General features: G+C 44.6%; 1 protein-coding gene across 4 annotated transcripts in view; it reads left to right on the top strand.

Annotated features, from left to right (window-relative positions):
• LOC131460305 (plexin-A1-like) overlaps positions 1-14,116 on the top strand; it is a 202,969-nt gene extending 188,853 nt beyond the window's left edge. For all 4 annotated transcript variants that reach the window (XM_058630649.1, XM_058630653.1, XM_058630650.1 and 1 more), the window contains exons 28-32: positions 5,309-5,499; positions 8,235-8,404; positions 8,723-8,935; positions 9,653-9,803; positions 10,200-14,116. In XM_058630649.1, coding sequence (XP_058486632.1) covers positions 5,309-5,499; positions 8,235-8,404; positions 8,723-8,935; positions 9,653-9,803; positions 10,200-10,295 — 821 coding nt within the window. In that variant the 3' untranslated portion in view covers positions 10,296-14,116. The remainder of the gene's footprint in view (positions 1-5,308; positions 5,500-8,234; positions 8,405-8,722; positions 8,936-9,652; positions 9,804-10,199) is intronic.
• The last annotated feature ends 5,768 nt before the right edge of the window (positions 14,117-19,884 follow it).

The raw sequence follows: 19,884 nt of genomic DNA, 5'->3' as shown, positions 1-19,884 counted from the left end.
ACTTGGATGATATGGAGGAGGACGAGGACGATGCCACTTTTCCAGTGCCTTCTCGCCCCTCCAGTGCATCTGATGTCGCTCCTCCAGCTGACAGCAGCCTTTACGAGGTCTGTAAACGAGCTGCTTCTAAGCTGGGCATACAGTGGCCTGCAGTTCAGGACGCAGGTGGCACTGAGAGGGACCTTTATGATGGTAAGAGACTTCCACCAGCTCAACCACCAGCCAAACAGCTCCTTCCAGCCGTGCCTGCGTGCATGAGGGAAATGAGCCGTTTTTGGTCCTGTCCCTTTAAGAACAAGCTCCCCGCCAAAGGATGTTCTAAACTGGAGATCCATGGGATGAAGGAACTGGGGCTGTCCGAACCCCCAGTGGTGGAGTCTTCAGTGGCTCATCACCTTCACCCTGATCGCCGCTCTGTCTCGGCCTCCTCTAACATCCCTCTGCCTAGTAAGATGGAACGCGTCACATCTTCCATCTTCCAGAGGATGTATAAATATGCAGCTCAGTCAGTCTGTTCTCTGAATGCAGTTACACTGCTGTCTGCGTACCTGGCTGAGATTTTGGAGGAGATGGGCCGCCAATTGGACTCTGGAGCACCAAACCCAGCTCTTTGGGACGAGATCTGTGTGGTGAATGACCTCATCCTGCGCTCCTCACGGGGAGCAGTGCAGGGCAGTGGCCGAGTTATGGGCCTCGCTGTCTCAGGAGAGAGGGCCCTGTGGCTGAACCACTCGAGCCTGAGTGATGCACAGAAGTCGGATGTGATGGATGCCGCGTACGACCCCACCAAAGGTCTGTTTGGCCCAGCTCTGGAGAGGATGAGGGAAACCAGCACCCTCAGAAAGCAGGAGGGAGAAGCCTTTGATCTCTGTCTGCCCAGGAGACAAGCCCCTCGCCCCCCTCAGGCCGCCAAGCCCACCTTTGCAGCCTCAGCTGCTGCAGTGAGGAGACGTCAGAGCAGTGCCCGCCCTCAGAGGCAGACTGGTCAGCAGGGCAACCAGCAGCCCAGGTCTGACGCCCAGAGACCGTGGGGCAAACACTCCTTTGCAGCGGTCGCAGCAAAGAACCGCCCGTCTCACCCCACTGACGGAAAGAAGAAGCGGGCGTCCTAACAACCCCAGCTTCTCCATCTCCCCCTCCGGTCAAGTTAAGAGTCATGGAGGGGGACCACCAGGACCCCGTCATGTGTGGTTCAGGAACCCTGGCTGTTGTTTGTTCTCCAGGGCTCCTTGTTCAGTCTCCCATGTGGCAGGCCCACGGGGAGAAGACACAGGGGTTCTCCAAGTTAATGTGTCACCAAACACTTCCACCCTGTCCAAACCTGTTGCAAATAAAAACAGCATTTTCGCAGCCAGGCACAAAGCCAAGGGCGAGATGCAAAATAAAAAACACAAAAATAAATCAATGTCATGCACCCCCCTCGCCACCAGAGGGAGCTCACGCTCCACTGGCGAGATACGATTCTCACCGAGTCGTGGGGGTGACGTCACTACAGCTCGACACAGGACCTCTCTCTGTCAGAGCGGACAGGTGGCGCGCATGCGCAGTTCACCCATGGATTCTATCCACTGTATCTCACGGATACAGACTTCAATTTGCCATGAAACCACCCAGGTTCAACGGTGTGTTAGTTTCAGTGGCCAAGGGGGACGCTGCACGGGTTTTGGAAGACGAAATAACGTCTTTACTGAGCAAACGAGCTATCAGAGCTGTCACGGCCGAGGAGTCACAACAGGGTTTCTACTCCCGTTACTTCCTCATTCCCAAGAAGGCAAGCACAGCCCTTCGCCCCATCCTAGATCTCCGTGTGCTAAACAAACACCTACGGAAATACACATTCAGGATGTTGACACACAAAGTGCTCTGTCGCTCTATCCGTCAGAGAGATTGGTTTGTAACGATCGATCTCTCGGACGCGTATTTTCACATCGCCATTCACCCTGCACACAGAAAATATCTCAGGTTCGCTTTCCAAGGCAAAACCTACGAGTATCAAACTGTCCCGTTCGGGCTGTCGTTAGCTCCGAGGGTATTCAGCAAGTGTGTGGAGGGGGCTCTGTCTCCATTACGGAGCAAAGGCATCAGAATTTTTTCGTACATAGACGATTATCTGATATGCGCTGGCTCGCACGAGCAGGCGGTCATGGATTCTGCTGTGGTGATAAATCATCTCAGGGATCTTGGGTTCAGTATAAACTGGACGAAAAGTCAGATAGAGCCCGTACAGTGTGCGGAGTATCTGGGTCTGAAAATAAACTCCCTGTCATATCGCGTCACGCTATCAGACGGGAGAATAAAATCTCTCACACAGTGTCTCTCCCTCTTTCAGATGGGGAGAGTCGTGTCGTTTCGACTATGCCTACGTCTGCTCGGCCTGATGGCATCAGTGATAGCTGTGGTGCATTTAGGTCTGTTGATGATGAGAGATTTTCAGCGGTGGGTTGCAGCTTTGCGCCTGTGCCCGCGCCGTCACCTCAACCGCAGAGTGAAAGTGACTCAGACCTGTGTGAAGTCTCTCCGTCAGTGGAGGAACGCAGGGGCGTTCACCACGGGGGTCCCGCTGGGGACGGTGACGTCCAGGGTTACCATGACGACGGACGCTTCCCTGTCAGGGTGGGGAGCAACGATGTCAGGCAGAGCAGTGAATGGCTCCTGGGGTCCAGAAATGGCCCAGATTCACATAAATGTTTTGGAGCTCTGGGCAGTGTTTCTAGCGCTGAAACATTTCCTGCAATTTCTCCGAGGCCGTCATGTTCTGGTGAAAACAGACAACTCCACTGTGGTAGCCTATGTCAACCGTCAGGGAGGCACTCGCTCACTACGGTTACACAAGTTGGCTCGGGAGATGATACTGTGGAGCAGCACCAGGCTCCTATCACTCAGGGCAACACATGTGCCGGGAGTTCTGAACAGAGGGGCGGACTTGATGTCTCGTGGGAATCCTCTGTACGGAGAATGGTCTCTGCACCCGCAGGTTGTGGACCAGATTTGGAAGAGATACGGCCGAGCCGCCGTAGATCTCTTCGCCTCGCAGGAAAACGCCCGCTGTCCGCTGTTTTTCTCCCTGTCGGACATCACTGCACCTCTCGGTGTGGATGCTCTGGCTCACCCGTGGCCAAACGTGCTGCTCTACGCATTCCCTCCCCTCAGTCTGATTTCCCCCACCCTGGCCAGGGTGAGGGAGCAGAATCTGTCTCTCATACTGGTGGCGCCAAGATGGCCGTCCAAACACTGGGTGGCGGAAATAGTTCAGATGTTGGCGGGCGACCCCTGGCCTCTGCCCATACGCAGAGACCTCCTGTCCCAGGCACACAGGGAGATTTACCACCCCCACCCAGACCGCGTGGCGCTCTGGGCCTGGCCCGTGAGAGGTTTAACAACAGGGTTTGCTTGCGGCCCAATCCGGCGTTTGTGCCTAAGGTGGTGGAGTCGGCTTACAGGTGTCCCACAGTAGAGTTGCTGGCTTTTCACCCGCCTCCATTCTCCTCGACGGAGGAGCAGAGGCTTAACACTTTGTGTCCGGTGAGGGCTCTGCAGTCCTACGTGAGTAGGACGGCAGATTTCAGGCGTACTGACCAGCTGTTTGTTTCCTGGTCCACTACCCATAAGGGCAAGCCATTGTCCCGCCAGAGGCTGTCTCACTGGATTGTGGAGGCCATTTCTGTGGCGTACAGTTGCAAAGGTTTGCTGCCGCCCCAGGGTTTGCGTGCTCATTCCACCAGGAGTATAGCTGCTTCCTGGGCTCTGTTTAGAGGGGTGTCTGTTCAGGATATTTGTGCTGCGGCGAGCTGGGCTACGCCTCACACCTTTGTCAAGTTTTACAGGCTAGATGTCTCTGGTCCTTCTTTGGCCCAGGTGGTGCTCGGTGCCGGTGCTCCGGGGTTGGAGTGATGTTGTCACTCAACCTTTTGTGGTAGTTAGGCTTCGGGAGTCATATGCAATCCGGGAGTGGTCTATATCTCCCATAGTGAAACACCGAACGAAGTTAGAAAAAGAACGAAGGGTTACTCAACGTAACCCCGGTTCTTTGATAACAGAGTGAGGTGTTTCACCACACGCCCCTTCTTGCATGAGGCACGGAAAGAAACCGGTCTTGAATGATTTTGAGGGGCGGGTCGGCTGTGATAGTATGAAGGGGGCGGTGCCCCAGCACAGCTCGACCTGTCTGTCACTGACAGACGTGGTGCCATTGGAGCTTCCCTGGTTGGTCATGCCAAGGCGATATCCCATAGTGAAACACCTCACTCTGTTATCAAAGAACCGGGGTTACGTTGAGTAACCCTTCGTTATATTGCTCAGAAAATGACCAAACAGTGTGGAACACTTAAGCTGCTCCTTGTCCAGCTGTATAATTTCCTTCTAATTTAAAGAGGGAGAGTATCCTGACGTTCCTTTGCTCTTTATGCTTTGCTCGTGGGCAGAGGTGGACTTTCATGTCACACACAGCTGGTTTACTCTGCCCCTAAATGTTTGAATATGCAGAATCTGTTGCATTCTGGGTAACAGCTTAACCTCAAACACACGACTCCAGCTCATTCCGGGTCCTTGCACACAGGAGCGTGTTAACGGCAGGTGTGAAGTGGACCTCTGTTCTTTATTGTCACTTTTCCCCACTGTGACATACACATAAATACTCACTAACAGCCCCATCACGCTGACTTACTCTCTACTTCCCTGGTTCATGTTTCCCTCCTGACGTTTTGAACCTCTCAATCCTTTCCTGCTGTGTCACACAAGTGACAAGCATTTAAACTTAAGGCATGTCACAGGATACAGGATCAGTGTCCAATAGAGAGGGCCAGAGAGTGGCAGACAAATGTATTCTGGTTGAAGTAGAAGAAGCCGTCAAAATACAGAAAATGCTTTTAACTTCACACAGGGTCAACAGAGTGTTGACTCTGTGCAGCTGCCTCATAATTTCGTATTCATGTGTTTTGTCACCTGTGGTTTAAACAGGTTTCCTTGAAATGCTGATTAAGTCGCAATAAGTAGACACAGCGGCACCAGTTGCAGCTTCTCAAACTAATGAACGGGGTTCACTTCAAACCCACGTGGACATTTGACCCTGCTGTGACCACTGACCTGACAGATTACTATTCCCACAAACATTAGATGAGCCTACGTTGCGGCTAAAGGAAAGCAGAACACCATACTCTTCCTACACTGTGGATCCTCTTATCCCCCAAACCCCTAAACCCAAGCTCCACTCTTCATTTGTGTTGTTTGTTTTCATGTTTTTTGGCCCTCTGTGCTCACCTGTCCTCCATGTCTCCTCCTCCTCCTCCTCCTTCTTCTCCTCCTCCTCCAGAGAGCATGCTGAGGACGGCCAGCAGTCCAGACAGCTTGCGCTCCCGAACGCCCATGATCACCCCCGACCTTGAGAGCGGAACCAAACTGTGGCACCTGGTCAAGAACCACGACCACTCCGACCACAGGGAAGGGGACAGAGGGAGCAAGATGGTCTCTGAGATCTACCTGACCAGACTGCTGGCCACTAAGGTATGGAGACGTCGTATATTCAACGCACACACAATTAAGCCAAACCCCCCCCCCCCCACACACACACACACCCACACACACCCCCACATCCTTGTCATGTTGCCCACTAACACACCAGCAGCCTCTACTGACCTTTGTTTGGTGGTGGTCTCAAAGCTCATTAATATTTTTCCTAACCTTTTGCACAAAGACAAACATATGCACAGGAATGAGTGTGTGTGTCTTAATTAGGAGGTTGACCTTTGACTATTGAGTTGTTTGGTCGGTGTTAGTGGGCCCTGTCGGTGGCCTGAGGGCTTTTAGGCCGTACCATCATTACTCACTGAATCCCTCCTTTTCTTTCTTAAAGCACACTGTAGAGCCTGTACTTGCTGTCAGTCTATTTATCTGTTCATTTATCTGTTTATTAAAAAGGTACAGTAGTAATGCAGGCAGTAATAAATACAGTGACACCAAGTTCAACTACTGTGTAATGTAATGTAACAATGGAAAGCACTAACAATACAACACAGTGTGCCAATAAGGACTTCACAAGCATATCGCTTGTTGAACATCATCCATGTATAATGCAGATTGTCATACATTAGTTCTGGGGTACACACTGGGACACCTTTGGCATTTTTACAGAAATGATTTATTGTTATTTGACCTTTATTTAACCAGGTAAGTCAATTGAGGACCAATTCTCCACCTGGCAGCATAGAACCAGGGCACACCGACAACAGAAAGGGATGCTTCAACAACAAAATAATGTTGTACCATTCATAGCAATTACCTATATGAAGTAAAACAGGTTAATGTTAAGTGCAGGTGCAACAGTCGTGCACTGTTGCCCTCACTAAGTTATTTAGAAATAATGGGGGAAGCGTATTTGTGTTTGCTTAAAAGCAAGACCTGTTTCCTCTTCTGAGCAATGCATTAATATGATAATAATAATTCTAAAAGATTGATTTATTTTTATTAGTCTCAAACAAAAAGCCAGGTTATCATATTCAGAATTATACCGTACATTAAAACACATGGACCCCAGTTTTTCTTGCACATTAATATCATGAACACAAACACAGCAGCCTGTGGTAACATAAAAAAAAAAGTCATTATTTATATGTAAAGGTTTAAAAGGACATTGAAGCAAAACAGCTCATCATGTTTACGACTCAACAAATACCAAATGTTCAACATAAACTAAATGTTCAACACATAGACCCCGGTGTTTTGTCCCAAATCCACATCATGCAATTGAAACGTTGCAAACACAAACACAGAAAAGTCCCTAATGCAGCTGATGAACAGTGTCGGGCTTTTGCTTTCATTTGCGAGCACTAAGAACTCTGGTGATGCCGCTCAGCTGGTACATCCTCTGCTGCGATGTTTTTCTCATTAGCTCTAAATTTCCATTGTTCCAGCTCCAGGTAGGAAAGTTCAAAGTTAGAGGGAGCCAGTGCTGGGAAATGATTAACATGCAAAGCGGATGAAGACAATGGGGGAGCTCAGAGCGATGCAGTTTGTTCTTATTTATTACAGCTCCCACAGCTTTGTGTATTTTGGAAGCTGATTTGTGGCTGAGTGAACAAATAGAAAAGTGCAGATTGAACTTGTAGATTGCTTAAATAAGATTTTGTTCAATCTGAAGGCTTAAAATGAAAATGAAGGCCTTAAATGCTTTTTGGTTTGAAAGCTGAGGGACCTTTGTTGTTGTTTAGCCTCTGTTTGGTCCTCATGAACACAATTCAATATTATTTAGAATATAACAGGCAAAACTGTGAAGCAAAACTATCAGACCGGACCGAGGGAGCGTTTGTGTGTATACACCTGCAGTGCAGGGGTGGGAGGAGTCAAGAACTGGGTTCTTTTTTAAGCAGTAGAATTCACTTCTTTGTGTGTTTGTGTCTTTACCAGTGCAGTGTTGTGTGTTGTTGTTGTTGTTGTTGCTGCTGCCTCGTTCTGTCTTGACATAAAACAAATCACTTTCTTTGTGAGCGACACAGCGATACTGGGAAACAACAGTTAAGTTAAGCAACACCATGACCAGTGATCCCATGATGTGTCTGAAATCTGAAACCACTTAATATTAATATCATGTTACAGTGAAAACATGGCAAACCTAGCAATATGTATTATAATAGTAATAATGAGGTGTTTGGTCGTAATGATCACATTATTAGATGTATTAAATTCAACATTGCACTAAATGTATTTCATGCAGAGTTATTTAGCATCATAAATATGTTACTATTGTGATGTACACATCATTCCATATCAAAGCAAGCACTTAAGATATCTTTATTGCAATCTCATGATGGAATTGTTTTTACCTACTTACCCTTTTGACCAGACTAGACGCTCATCGGTCCCCAGGTCATTAGAGTTTGACGGCCCTGGTTTGGTCCCTAATCGAGTGAAACTAATGTTTACGATGCAGTGTTCTGTCTTAAGAAGCCAAAGCCCTTTTCATTTAACATTATTTTAGCAATAATTCACACGTCTTTAATAATCCAGCTCGACATGCCGCAGGTCTTTTTTCCTTCATTATGAAAAATAGCCTGAAATCACTATTTTATCAGAAGTCATGAAGTAATTTTTTGTATGTATTTAAAATGTCTCAGTGTCTATTATTTTACCTGATGTATGTTTTTCTGGGTGTGGTTTTCTACCGCAACCTCACTCACATACTTCTATTTCACTTTTTTTATCTTGTATAATATAAATAACCCATAATTGCTTGTCATGTTCAGGGAACGCTCCAGAAGTTTGTAGACGACCTGTTTGAGACCATCTTCAGCACAGCACACAGAGGCAGCGCCCTGCCCCTCGCCATCAAATACATGTTTGACTTCTTGGACGAGCAGGCGGACAAACACTCCATATCAGACTCTGATGTGCGGCACACGTGGAAGAGCAACTGGTGAGCTGAGCCTCTTTCACACTCAAATTAGCAAGGTTTTTGTACCCGATGAAGCCACTAAAAATAGGTAATCAACAGCACTTTGCAGCACTTTAACAGCAGCAGTGCAGCAGAATGTACAGTGTTGTTAAATTCCCCTCCCTCAGGTATTTAATCACTCCGTCTCCTTTGTTCAGCCTGAGTGTTTATGCAGCTTCATTCGCTGCAGTTCTCTCTGCGCCTTTAGAAACTGTCAAGTCCTTCTAACTGCAACTCTTCTTTCTCTCCCTCCCCCTTCCTTTTTTTATCCCTTTCCCTTCATACCTTTAATCGCTCTAGTCTTCCGTTGCGGTTTTGGGTGAATGTGATCAAGAATCCGCAGTTTGTGTTCGACATCCACAAGAACAGCATCACAGACGCCTGCTTATCTGTGGTGGCTCAGACCTTCATGGACTCGTGTTCAACATCAGAGCATAAACTGGGGAAGGACTCGCCCTCCAACAAGCTGCTCTACGCTAAAGACATCCCCAACTACAAGAACTGGGTAGAAAGGTACATGAGCAAAACGTGTCACTTGCTTTGACATTTGGTTTAAAATTGCACCAGAAACTGTGGCTGTAAATAATGAACTCCCTGGTGTTTGTTGTAAGAAACATTGTGCAGGTTTGTTTATTGATTTGCCAAAGGCTTTTGACGCTGTAATCACAGATTATCTCTACCTTTTGATGAAGAATCCTTTAAGAATCCTTTAATTCCAAGAAAATATTGAGCTCTTAAAGTAACACCATTATCACCAACGTTAATATACAGTGGTGTAAATATGTCGATTAAAGTCAGCTCCAGACTTTTCACAGGAGGCAGATTTATTCCAAATAAGATCATTTGCTCTCTCATCATCCTCCTCTTCCTCACATATACTGTACTTCACACACTGGTATAGTCACATTAGATTAAGATGGAGTGAGAGATACGGTGACTCTTATTATTATTATTTAATTATTCCTTTTTGTTGTTATTTGTTTACGTTTTAACACTCTGATCAGGTGTGCTCTGGTATATGCAGTATTGATAAAAGGTCGATGAGTGCAATAGAAATTCTTTAGAACCTGTCTTCATAAATGCAGACTGAGATAAGCGGACACTGTTCATGTTGTCAGAGTTTGTTCTGATCGTCAGTGACCAAGTAAAGAGTGAAGAGTCTTCCCTGAATAAACCCTTAAATGCTACACAGAGTTTTCAACTTATTGATTCGATGTTGTGTCTGTGCAGGTACTACTCTGACATCTCGAGGATGTCGGCCATCAGTGACCAGGACATGAGTGCCTACTTAGCAGAGCAGTCACGCCTCCACGCCAACCAGTTCAACAGCATGTCGGCTCTGCACGAGATCTACTCCTACATTGTCAAGTACAAGGATGAGGTGAGGACATTTTCATCAAATGAGAGCGACGGAATCTTACACTTTTTTTTCGGACTTCTCACACGTGTTGTTGCTTCTAATCAAACAGGCTCAGAAGAGTTTCAGTTTGCTTCATTGATTTAAGTGTAAACATGATCAGGCAGATTAGCAGTAGCAATTAGCAACTTTATCTGGTCCTTATTTGTAAGGTTTTTGTTTGAGTGCCAGCTTTTACTAAAGCATTTACTGTCTCAAAACATATGTATTTAAAATTCAGTAGCACAGTGACACTTTGTTCTTAATTATACATTTTCTAATTGTATTAGTTCGTTGGTTTGTGCTTTGTGTGTGAAGAATCCTTCCATGTTCTGAAAGCGAGCGCTTCCTCTGACCTCTTCCCTTCTTCCGTGTCCTCAGATCTTGTCGGCTTTGGAGCGGGACGAGCAGGCGAGGAGACAGAGACTGAGGAGCAAACTGGAGCAGGTCATCGACACAATGGCCCTGAGCAGCTGAGGACCATCCAGCACCTCGCACCTCCTCCTCTTCACTCCTCGTCTCCATTCGTCTCTCTCTCTCTCTCTCTCTCTCTCTCTCTCTCTATCTCTCTCTCTCTCTCTCGCTCCTCTCTCGTAGAAAACAAACAAAACTGCAGCCCCCAACGACACAGACAAACTGCACAAGGACTGACGCAGTATACTGAGAACCTGGGGAGGGGGCGGGGTTCGGCAGAGATGGGCGGGCATGTGTGCGCTTACATGTGTATGTGTGTGTTTGTGTGCGCGCCCTGGACAGTGTGAGACACTGGGACACTGGACTGTGGAGAAACTTGTCGACTGACAGCATTTGATTATCGTGGATGTTGGTGTCTTTGGTGGTTTGCTTGATTTTGATTTCAGGAGTTTTGTGCAGTGGTCACAAACACACAGTGGAAGCCTGAACATGAACTCCACACACACACACATGGCATCCCTGTTCACAGGATTGGACCAATCTGTGCTGAGCCAATGGAGACGAGGCTGTCAAGGTCACGTGACCCCGCCGGGGGTGTCACCGTTTTAAAGGTTGATAGTTGTTGTTTTTTTTCCCTTTTTTCTTTTTTGTATAAATGTAATCAACTGCCCACTCTCTGATCTCTCGCCACTTGTATTACTGCTGAATTTGCACAATTTACAGAAACGTTACAAAGGAAGACTATATAGATATTATATATAAAATACAGCTACGTTTTTAAAAGAAAGATTAGGGAGCAAACATTTGAGTTGTTTTCCTTCTCGTTTTAAAACAAACACAATAAAAAAAAAACATGATTTGCTATTTCAAGTACAAAAGGAGAAAAAAAAGAAAACCTACGTAGACAAAAGGAAAAAACTATGAAAAAGAAACAAAAAAGTTGTACTGTGCCATGTTTTCTTTGAATGTTGTTTAGTGCAAAGACATTTTGTTAGATGGAATGTGCTATGATTTTTTAAAAATATAAACAATGCCTAGTGACTGAAAAAGAATCGTTTGAGTAATGAGTCCCATTTTAGATCCTTGTTGGAAGTAGCGGGAAAAGAGCGGCGACGCGGTGATGACGTTGCTGCTCGTCCAATCGGTGCAATCGTTTGGTTTCAGGAAGCCAGATATTGTTGCTTTTACGGTGAGCGCACTGTCGTCTGGCTCTCAGGCTGGTTCTTTGGTTCAAGGGTCAGGAAGCGACAGCTCGGTGGTTCCCAAAGACTGGGTCGGGACCCACAGATGTGTCATTGGAGATGTGTTTTTTAGGGTCCCTAAACAAATTTTCCCAACCTTTTAGTTTAGATGAATGTGTATATGTTTGAAATACCAAGTCTAAAATGAAGTTGTAGTCCAATGATTTGAATTTAAATTCAAAACTAATATTAGGTGTCACAGATGTGGCTGTAAATGAATGGACACATTTGCTCTTGTCCTCATCGATGTTGTGATTTGCTCACGATAGTTTGCCACCTTCAAAAAAAACAAACAAAAAACAAAAAAAAAAAGTGGGTCCTCGTGTAGAAAGTTTGGGAGACACCGTATTATGGTGACTGAACAATGAAGTAGCTACATTGCACTACCGCAAAATATTCCCCATCTGCTCTGATTTGAAACACCGCAGCCACGGACGTCTTGAGTCTGTGAGGATTGCGCGGGTCCAGGGTCCAGGGTCCAGGGTCGGTGGTTGTGCAGCGCGGGGGATCTGTGGCAGCAAAGTCTCGCTGCTCTCACACTCTGTTTCCGTGGCTGCAGGAGCCTTGGTGAGGTCAGACGCAGCTTAGTGGAGTGATGAAACAAAGTTTCCAGCCTAAAGCCGCCTTTTTTTTTTTTAATCATTTTCTCAACGTTAATGCTCAAATAAAAGAGGGGGAAAGGAAAAGATAAAGTGAGTGTTTTCTCTCCACCTCTAACCTGTTCTATTTCAGACAGGGATTTTGCTTTTTTATCCATAAGGGGAGAACAAGAGGATAGAACAATTCAGAGGTGAGACACCTCTGCTCATTAGCGACGCGAGGCTGAGTAATCCTCCACTTAGCCCACGGCTCTTCTTTCAAAACTAGCCTATTGCCATGTGTGGCTTAAGCTTTTTTTTTTTATTACTGCTCTCCTTAGAGGATTCCTTTGTCTCTATCGCTCTCTTCTTTTTTTTCTAAGTCATGATTTGTGGTGAGAAGTAATTGTTTTATTTTCTGCTTGCCAAAAAACCAAACTGTGGTCTGTAAAAATGTTTTCGTTGATGTTTTCATTTGTAAATTGTATACTTTTCACCATGAGCAAAAGCTATATGCCATTTTTGTTTTATCATCAGGTTTGTCTTTTTATTTTTCCACATGTAAATTGTACATTCGACGGTACGCAGAAGACAAAATTCTCTTTAGTTTGCCTGAAAGTTTTTTAAGTACTTGACGGAACTCGAGGTGTTTTTTTTTGTTTGTTTTTTTCCTGATCTCATGGATCAAAATGAGCATCAGTTGTCTTTGTGATGGAAATGTGACCTGCTGCTTTAACCTCGTACCTTGTTTTTCTATCAGATATTAGGGCTGTCATTTTGTGCTGATCATGAATGCTGTCAATGTCTTGGGTTTCTTTTAAAAAGAGAACAATCCTCTGTTACATCTGGGGCTGAACCATTTGGAATAAATATCTGATAGCGATTTTTTTGACAGGAATTACGATCGCGATATCAGAGGGGAATTTTTACATCTTTATTCTCATTTACATTTACAATGATGACTGTGTGATACAGATCTGTGAGAGAACGATGTCCAATAAGACGTGTATAGATGGAAGTCACATCTGAAAATAGGAAACACACATCCTTCCAAATTCATGTTAAAGCTGCCATTTTGTCTGATGTGACTCTGTGCTCTGAGCCTAAGTTAAGTGAACGTCTGTTCGGACATAATGGTTTTTTTTTGTATCATCGGACAGCTCTGCTCGCATTAGACGAGAAATTACAGTTAAAATCCTTTCTCTTGTTGCCAAAATATGCTTTGAACACCTCATTCTCCTGGTTTTTGTCCAGCTGACCTTTCTGCTGTATGTGAACATGTCGCTGCTGTCACAGTTGATCACACGGTAAAGAAAAGACAAAGACGGCTGCTGGTGCAGACTTCAGCAGTGCACAAACACAAGTGAAGGCTTCTTCTTCTTCTTCTTCTTCTTCTTCTTCTTCTTCTTCTTTTTAAAGACAAACATTCTCAGTTATTCTCAGGTTCATGCTTTATTTGGGTCGGGGTGTGTTTTTCTTGTTTGTTTTTTACTTGCCTTTTTAAGAGCGTCCACACACAAACTTTCCAGCTCTGTCCTTCATTGTCATAGCGGACATCATTGCATGTTCCGAGGTCTGCTGTGTTTGCTGTGATGTAGAGGAGCAGCGTCTGCTGCCGACCGTAGTTTGACAGAGTCGCCGGGATGTTTTGCTGTTTTTATGTCCAATCAGAACAAAGGAACTCACGTGAATTCACTGCCTACAGTTTCAGCACAAAGCCGCGTATCTCATGTTTAATCCCCCAGCTCTACGGACAAACTAAGTCACACTTATGCCTTTTTCCAAAACACCATTCTGTTTTTTTGTTTTTGTTTTTCTCCCCCTGCTGTTCTCCATTTCTGAAAATGTGATGTTTTTATTTGTTTTTCAAAGAAGGAAAGTGCATATAGGCTCCTAGGAAAAGGCAAAGCAAAGGACTTTTAATACTACAGACCTCAGACTTGAAGCGACTGTCACAAGTTTGCAGGTTCAACATTCATTGTGTAAATATTCTGTTATTTCCTATTTTGCAGATTAACTACTTGTAAATAAACACGCATCAAGGAGAGATTAAACATTTTTTGCTAAATAAGGTGTGACGTGGGATTTCATTTCATGTACAGTAGGTTAGGTACAACAGTATATGGTGATATAATGAAGTTTATTACAGTTACTTTATATAATATATATGTGTATTTTTTATTTCCTGACCTCTTACTTTCCTCTTATTTACACAGGGAATATTATCACAACTGAATCCTGAGGAGATTATCAGCTTTAGTGACAAGTAAGTCATAACTAACACATTGTTTTTACTTGACTTTTATTATTTTGTACAGTCGTTCAAACACCTACAATCACCTGGAAAACCATATTGTGTCATAGTAGTTACTTAACCCTCGTATGACCATAACTATAACAAGGCTACCTGGATTTATTCAGATTTTACGGCTCTAGAATTGTCAAAAAATGTTCAATGAGTGAATTCTTCTGCCGCCTTTTTCCAAGATAACTAATATTTGGCAGTTATTCAACATTACTGTGTCTGTGCAGTAACAGTTTAGAGGAATAAAAGACAAAAAACAGATATGATTTGTATGGAAGTCAAAATAGGAACTCTAAAATGACCATAAACAAACAATTTCACATTTACAATTTGAACTTTGAGCCATTTTACATATGTACAAAAAATGGCCTGGACTTTAAGTTTTTGGAGTTCATGTGCAGGCGTTTCTATTTAAACTATGTTGGTCCCTCTGCCCTGCGTGTTTTAGATGTTTCTCTGCTCCCTGCTTCCCTGAATTTTCTATATATCGCAAACGGTGTAGGAGTTAAGGTGATGAGAAGTACGCATGCCCAATCCTGTCGGCGACGAGCCAGAATACGCCTGTTTTAAGAAGTTCATCACTGTCAGATGTTGGTCATGATTTATAGGACGTGATATTACAGAACTGATTTTTAAACTCATCAGTCACCGGGGGATTTTATTAAACTGCTGATGAAAAGCTGGCGTCAGCTTTAACCCTGCAGGGTTGAGACAAATATTACAAGGTGTGGACGTTTCAAAGTAGTTTTTATCAGGTTTAATAGAATTGTCAAACAGATATTAAATCTTAGGATTGTTTTTTCGCTCACACTCGCGCTGACACAAAAAACTGGAGCCCAGAGCTTTTTTTAACATTTACACTGTCTTGAATACGCAGTTAAAGTTATATTTCAGGGTTTTTTTAAGTGTGGTTGTAAGAGATACTGACATTCACCTGCAGGGACACAAGGAGAAGAGATTTTAGCCAATAAACCAACAGGTCACCAAATACAATCTAAGAACATGTTTGCTGCCAACTGTTAGACAGCCTTCTTGACTGGAGACTCAAGTTTGTAAAAGCAAATTTCCCCCACTTTGTTAAAGTTAAGTTACACCAGTCACTGTGCACCAAAGTCCACTGAGAAATTCTGTGTTTTTAGTTCACAAAGACTCAAGAGCTGTCGGTTTCCTGCTGCCTTGTTGAGTGTGTTTGTGGGGCTTTAATTTACCTACGTTTTAGTATTTTTAACTGATCTACAGTTCGGCATTGTTGGCTTTGATTCTTGTGTCGGACGTCTTGTCTCTTCCTGTGACGACCCTCTCTGACCAATCAGTGGCTGGCAGTCTGATGACATCACACATAGTTTTCAGCTCAGCTCGCTTGGAACCTCACCAGAGCAGGTACTAAAAAAAGTAGCAGGTACTATCAATAATGGAAAAGCAAAATTGCCGTGCCGAGGCGAGTCAAGTAGCGCTCGTGGAAAAGGGGCTCATGTGTCAGTACTACACAGACTATTTATGTTTCTAATTATATTTAGTGTTTATTTACATTTTTAATTCATTTAGGTTTATTTCATTTCATTTCCTACATGTCTAAAGTTCATGGATCCTGCTGTGCCTCGAGCTCCTACTGGATGGCTGAATTTGAATCCTGTCTGTCCTTTTTAGATTTGCACATGTACATTTGTGTCAGCATTTGAAGAAGAAGTAGATTTTTGCATTCCTGAGGTTTTTTCCTCTTGATATTCAGCACATTCTCTCTTTCATCCATTGTAGCGTCTTAATGGAATGTGCCAATATTTTAGTGTCAAAGAAGTGAGGCTCAAAATGTTCACAGTCAAGTGCAAGTTTTCTTGTCAGCCTGCAGCGTGATGGCTTCCCTCCTCCGTCTCCCTGCCTTTCACAACAGGACCGGCGTCATTAATCATTCTTATGGGGGATGCACTCGAGTGGCTGCTCGGGGTTGGTTCTCTGGAGGTGTTAATACGAACACGTTTACCCCCCGACTGTACATCATGCTTGCACTGCCCTCAGCTTACCCGAGCACTGACATGGAAGAGCGGCTCTGGCTGTATAATACAGTGGTGCATCGGCTGGATCACATCAATTCAACATGTATTTGTTGCTGAACATGGAGTCAAGGAGCAACAAGGAGACTGAACCAAGACTGAACCAAGAATGAACCAAAACCACTGTGTCCTGGGTGGTTTTTTTCCTGGCCTGCCGTAAACCGTCAGCACTTCCCTCTCTCTCTCTCTCCCTCCCTCTCTCTCTCTCTCTCTCTCTCCCTCCCTCTCTCTCTCTCTCTCTCTCTCTCTCTCTCTCTCTCCCCCCGCAAGCAGATTCAATGAGCCCAGATAGACAGAAAATGTTATCGTTTGCACCATGTGTAACCAGCCGGGCTAATTCAATTAAAATTCCATCCAAGGAGGAACGCTGAAATTGCGTAATGGTCGTGGGAGCACTGAATCTGGTAATGATCCTGTCAAGAGGCAAATGATCTTGTGGCGCGAACATTATGATAAATGCCTTGCAAAGCACAAGATGCTCGTTTCTTCACCTCCCCCCCGCTCTGCCCCCCTCCCTCCCTCCCCCACTCCGACTCTCTTTGCATGGAAAATTCTGTTACTATAGTTAATAAAGCCATGATCTATATATTCCCTCCCCCCCCCCTTTTCTCTTTAATCTCCTTTAGTTACAATTGAAGATGGCTCTGTGTTTTATCGCGCACTGAACCCGGTGAAATTGGAATTCTATTTTTGCTGTAGAGTCTTTTGGCATCTGTCAGTGTGCGTTGCATCAGGAGTCTGGCGGAACCAAAAGCACCAGGAGCAGCAGTGGTTTCTATAGGTGCCTTTCTAAATCCGGTGAGCGGCTCAGTTGCTCCTGGAGAGGCAAAGGTGACAGCCGTGACCGCGCGGGGAGGGGGGGGGGGAGGCTACGCCATGGATTACTGTCACCGCTCTTAACTTATCGTGCACAGAGGAAGAAGAAAACCAAATCGCTGTGAGTCTGTAAGCGATGAGTAGGTGTGAAGCACAGGTGCTGCCAAACATCAGCCCACCACAGACGTCCCAGCATGCACGAGTAACCGTCTGCAGTCGTCCGTGTTAGTTCAGCTGTTTACTCATTACAAGTGCAAGTACTTCACGTATCCATGCGAAAAATCATTTTAAATAAATAAAAGATACCAGAAGATGTTCATGATATTAACAAACATCTATTTATTTAAATATTTACACCATCCATCCATCTTCTACTGCTTTATCCTCCACATGATTGAGGGTCGCTGGGGGGGACATATAGAGACAAACAACCGTCCACTCTTACACTCACACCGACAGTCAATTTAGTGTGTCCAATTTACCTAATCCCCAAATCTGCATGTTTTTGTACTTGAACCTGGAGGAAACCCACTCACACACGGGGAGAACATGTAAACTCCATGCAGAAAGGCCCTTATTCCGACCGGGTTAGTGAATATAATTATAAACACTTGCAGTCGATATTGTCCTTAAGAAAAACACTACACTCTAGTGAGAACGTCACATAGTGCACCCTGGGAAAATTTTATTCTGGGCCATAACAAAAAATTGGACCGATCACCCCACTCATGAGAAATGCCGCTCCACAAACAAAAACAGCAAGTTGAAGAAGTGCCGGTACTGAATACCTGACAGTACCGGTCCACTTCAAGGCCGACTGGTACAGACAGAAGAGGCAAAACAAACCGAGACAGGAGAGTACAGCAAAAATAGATGAAACAAAAATACCTGCGGGAAACACAAGAAGCAGGAACAGGTAACCAAACACAGCAAAGCAGAGCGTAGACAAACTGACAAAGAGACTGAGGAGTCCAGAGACTAAAATACATCAGAGAGACAAGAGATAATACCACATGTGAAACTCATGAGAATCAGGCGAGGATCGACGACCTCAAAGGTGGAAACACAGGAAGTAAATCCAGACAAAAACAAACACGAGGAGGAAGTACTCTCTAGAGCTCCGGTAGCCGACATCACACGGTCCTGTCATGCAACACTTGGAATCAAAACAACGCCATTTTGGCAGGAAGCTGCACTCTTCAAATCCATAGACGCGACTCATCTCTCTGTCCGCTGCTTTCATAAAAAGAAGACGGTGCATCACTGTTGTGTCACGGGACGACAAAACAAGTCAATGGGAGAACATTTTACCAAAGATCCTGAGAGACGACAGATGTGGGAGCCCACAGGAAACAGGCGTGGTGATGAGTATCACATACACAATCCAAACCTTATTAACTTTATTAGTCCTGTTTATTCTACACGCTTTCATTTTGATGTGTAAGAGGTCGCGACAAGGGAAAGATTATCAGAAGGGTGAAGATTTCAGGTTACTGCAGGTATGGAATAATATCCGCTCCAGCTGTTTCCATATTCACGAAAAGCACAGCAGGAGCGTCACAAGAGTCACATATTATTCATTGTGATATTCTGTCCGATCTGTGTGGATTTAAAGTGCACAGTGGACTCTTAAAACTTTTAAACTGTTTGCCTGCCACCACAGAGGTGAAAACAAACCAAGTCACATGATGTCCAGTGATGTATGAAAAACCTAAACACAAGAAAAACCCAGGAACAAAGATCTAACAAGAGAACCGAATAAACAAATCACCATCTACAGTCAGTCCAAGTCAGAGGTAAACATGCTCTAATCAGTATTTCTCCTGTTACAATGTTATGAAGCCCACACGCAGCAGACTGCAGCCTCTTTCCGTGATCAACCACCACCTCAGCATCAAACAGCGAGCAGGCAGTTAGTAAACGAGGTGGAGACGAGCGCGGAGCGTTTGTCAGCTAATTAACCAAACTGTTCCCCGAGGAGACGAGACCAAATATCAGGCTTATGTTGCGGATAGAAACTCAACTCCGAATAAATATGTGTTAAAAAACTATTGAATCAAATCACTATTATTTGCACAGCGACGAGTCAAAGTGTATTTTGACCATAGAGTGTGTATAAAGTATAAAAGTGGACGTAGTCTTCTTCTCGGGCTCCTATTGGACGACACCAGCTGTCAATCACACCGTTGTTCATTCATACAGTATGTGTCGTGTTTAATTGTCTATTGTTTGATTAAAACTGTTCCTGAAACCAGTGACTGAGGCATTAACTCCTCAGGAACGTGTTTATTGATGTTGTAAATCAAGTGAGAAGTGGAAGCTCATTTTCACACACTTCCATTCAAATTCAAAGTTCTTTTTGCAACCAGAGGAGTCGCCCCCTGGTGGCTAACTGCTACTTTTAGACATGGACATGTAGACTCACTCAATCCCACAACCTTTAAGTTTAAAGTTGGCGGGCTACTGTGTCACGCTGGTACAATGTTTAATGTTTACGTAGCTGACACCATCGTGCTTAAGCCAGGTCAGTTTTTACCATTCCATACTGTGCTATAGTGAGCTGAGCTGGACGACACCACACAAGTTCTTGGCCTTAAAGTTCTGTATGTTATGTTTTAAAATGGCACGTTTTTAGAGTTTTCTCATTTCATTCCAGTGTGACAG

Source organism: Solea solea, chromosome 6, assembly GCF_958295425.1.
Source record: "Solea solea chromosome 6, fSolSol10.1, whole genome shotgun sequence".
NCBI lineage: Eukaryota > Metazoa > Chordata > Actinopteri > Pleuronectiformes > Soleidae > Solea > Solea solea.
The sequence above is the reverse complement of the archived record's forward strand: the minus strand, read 5'-3'. Positions and strand labels throughout refer to the sequence as shown.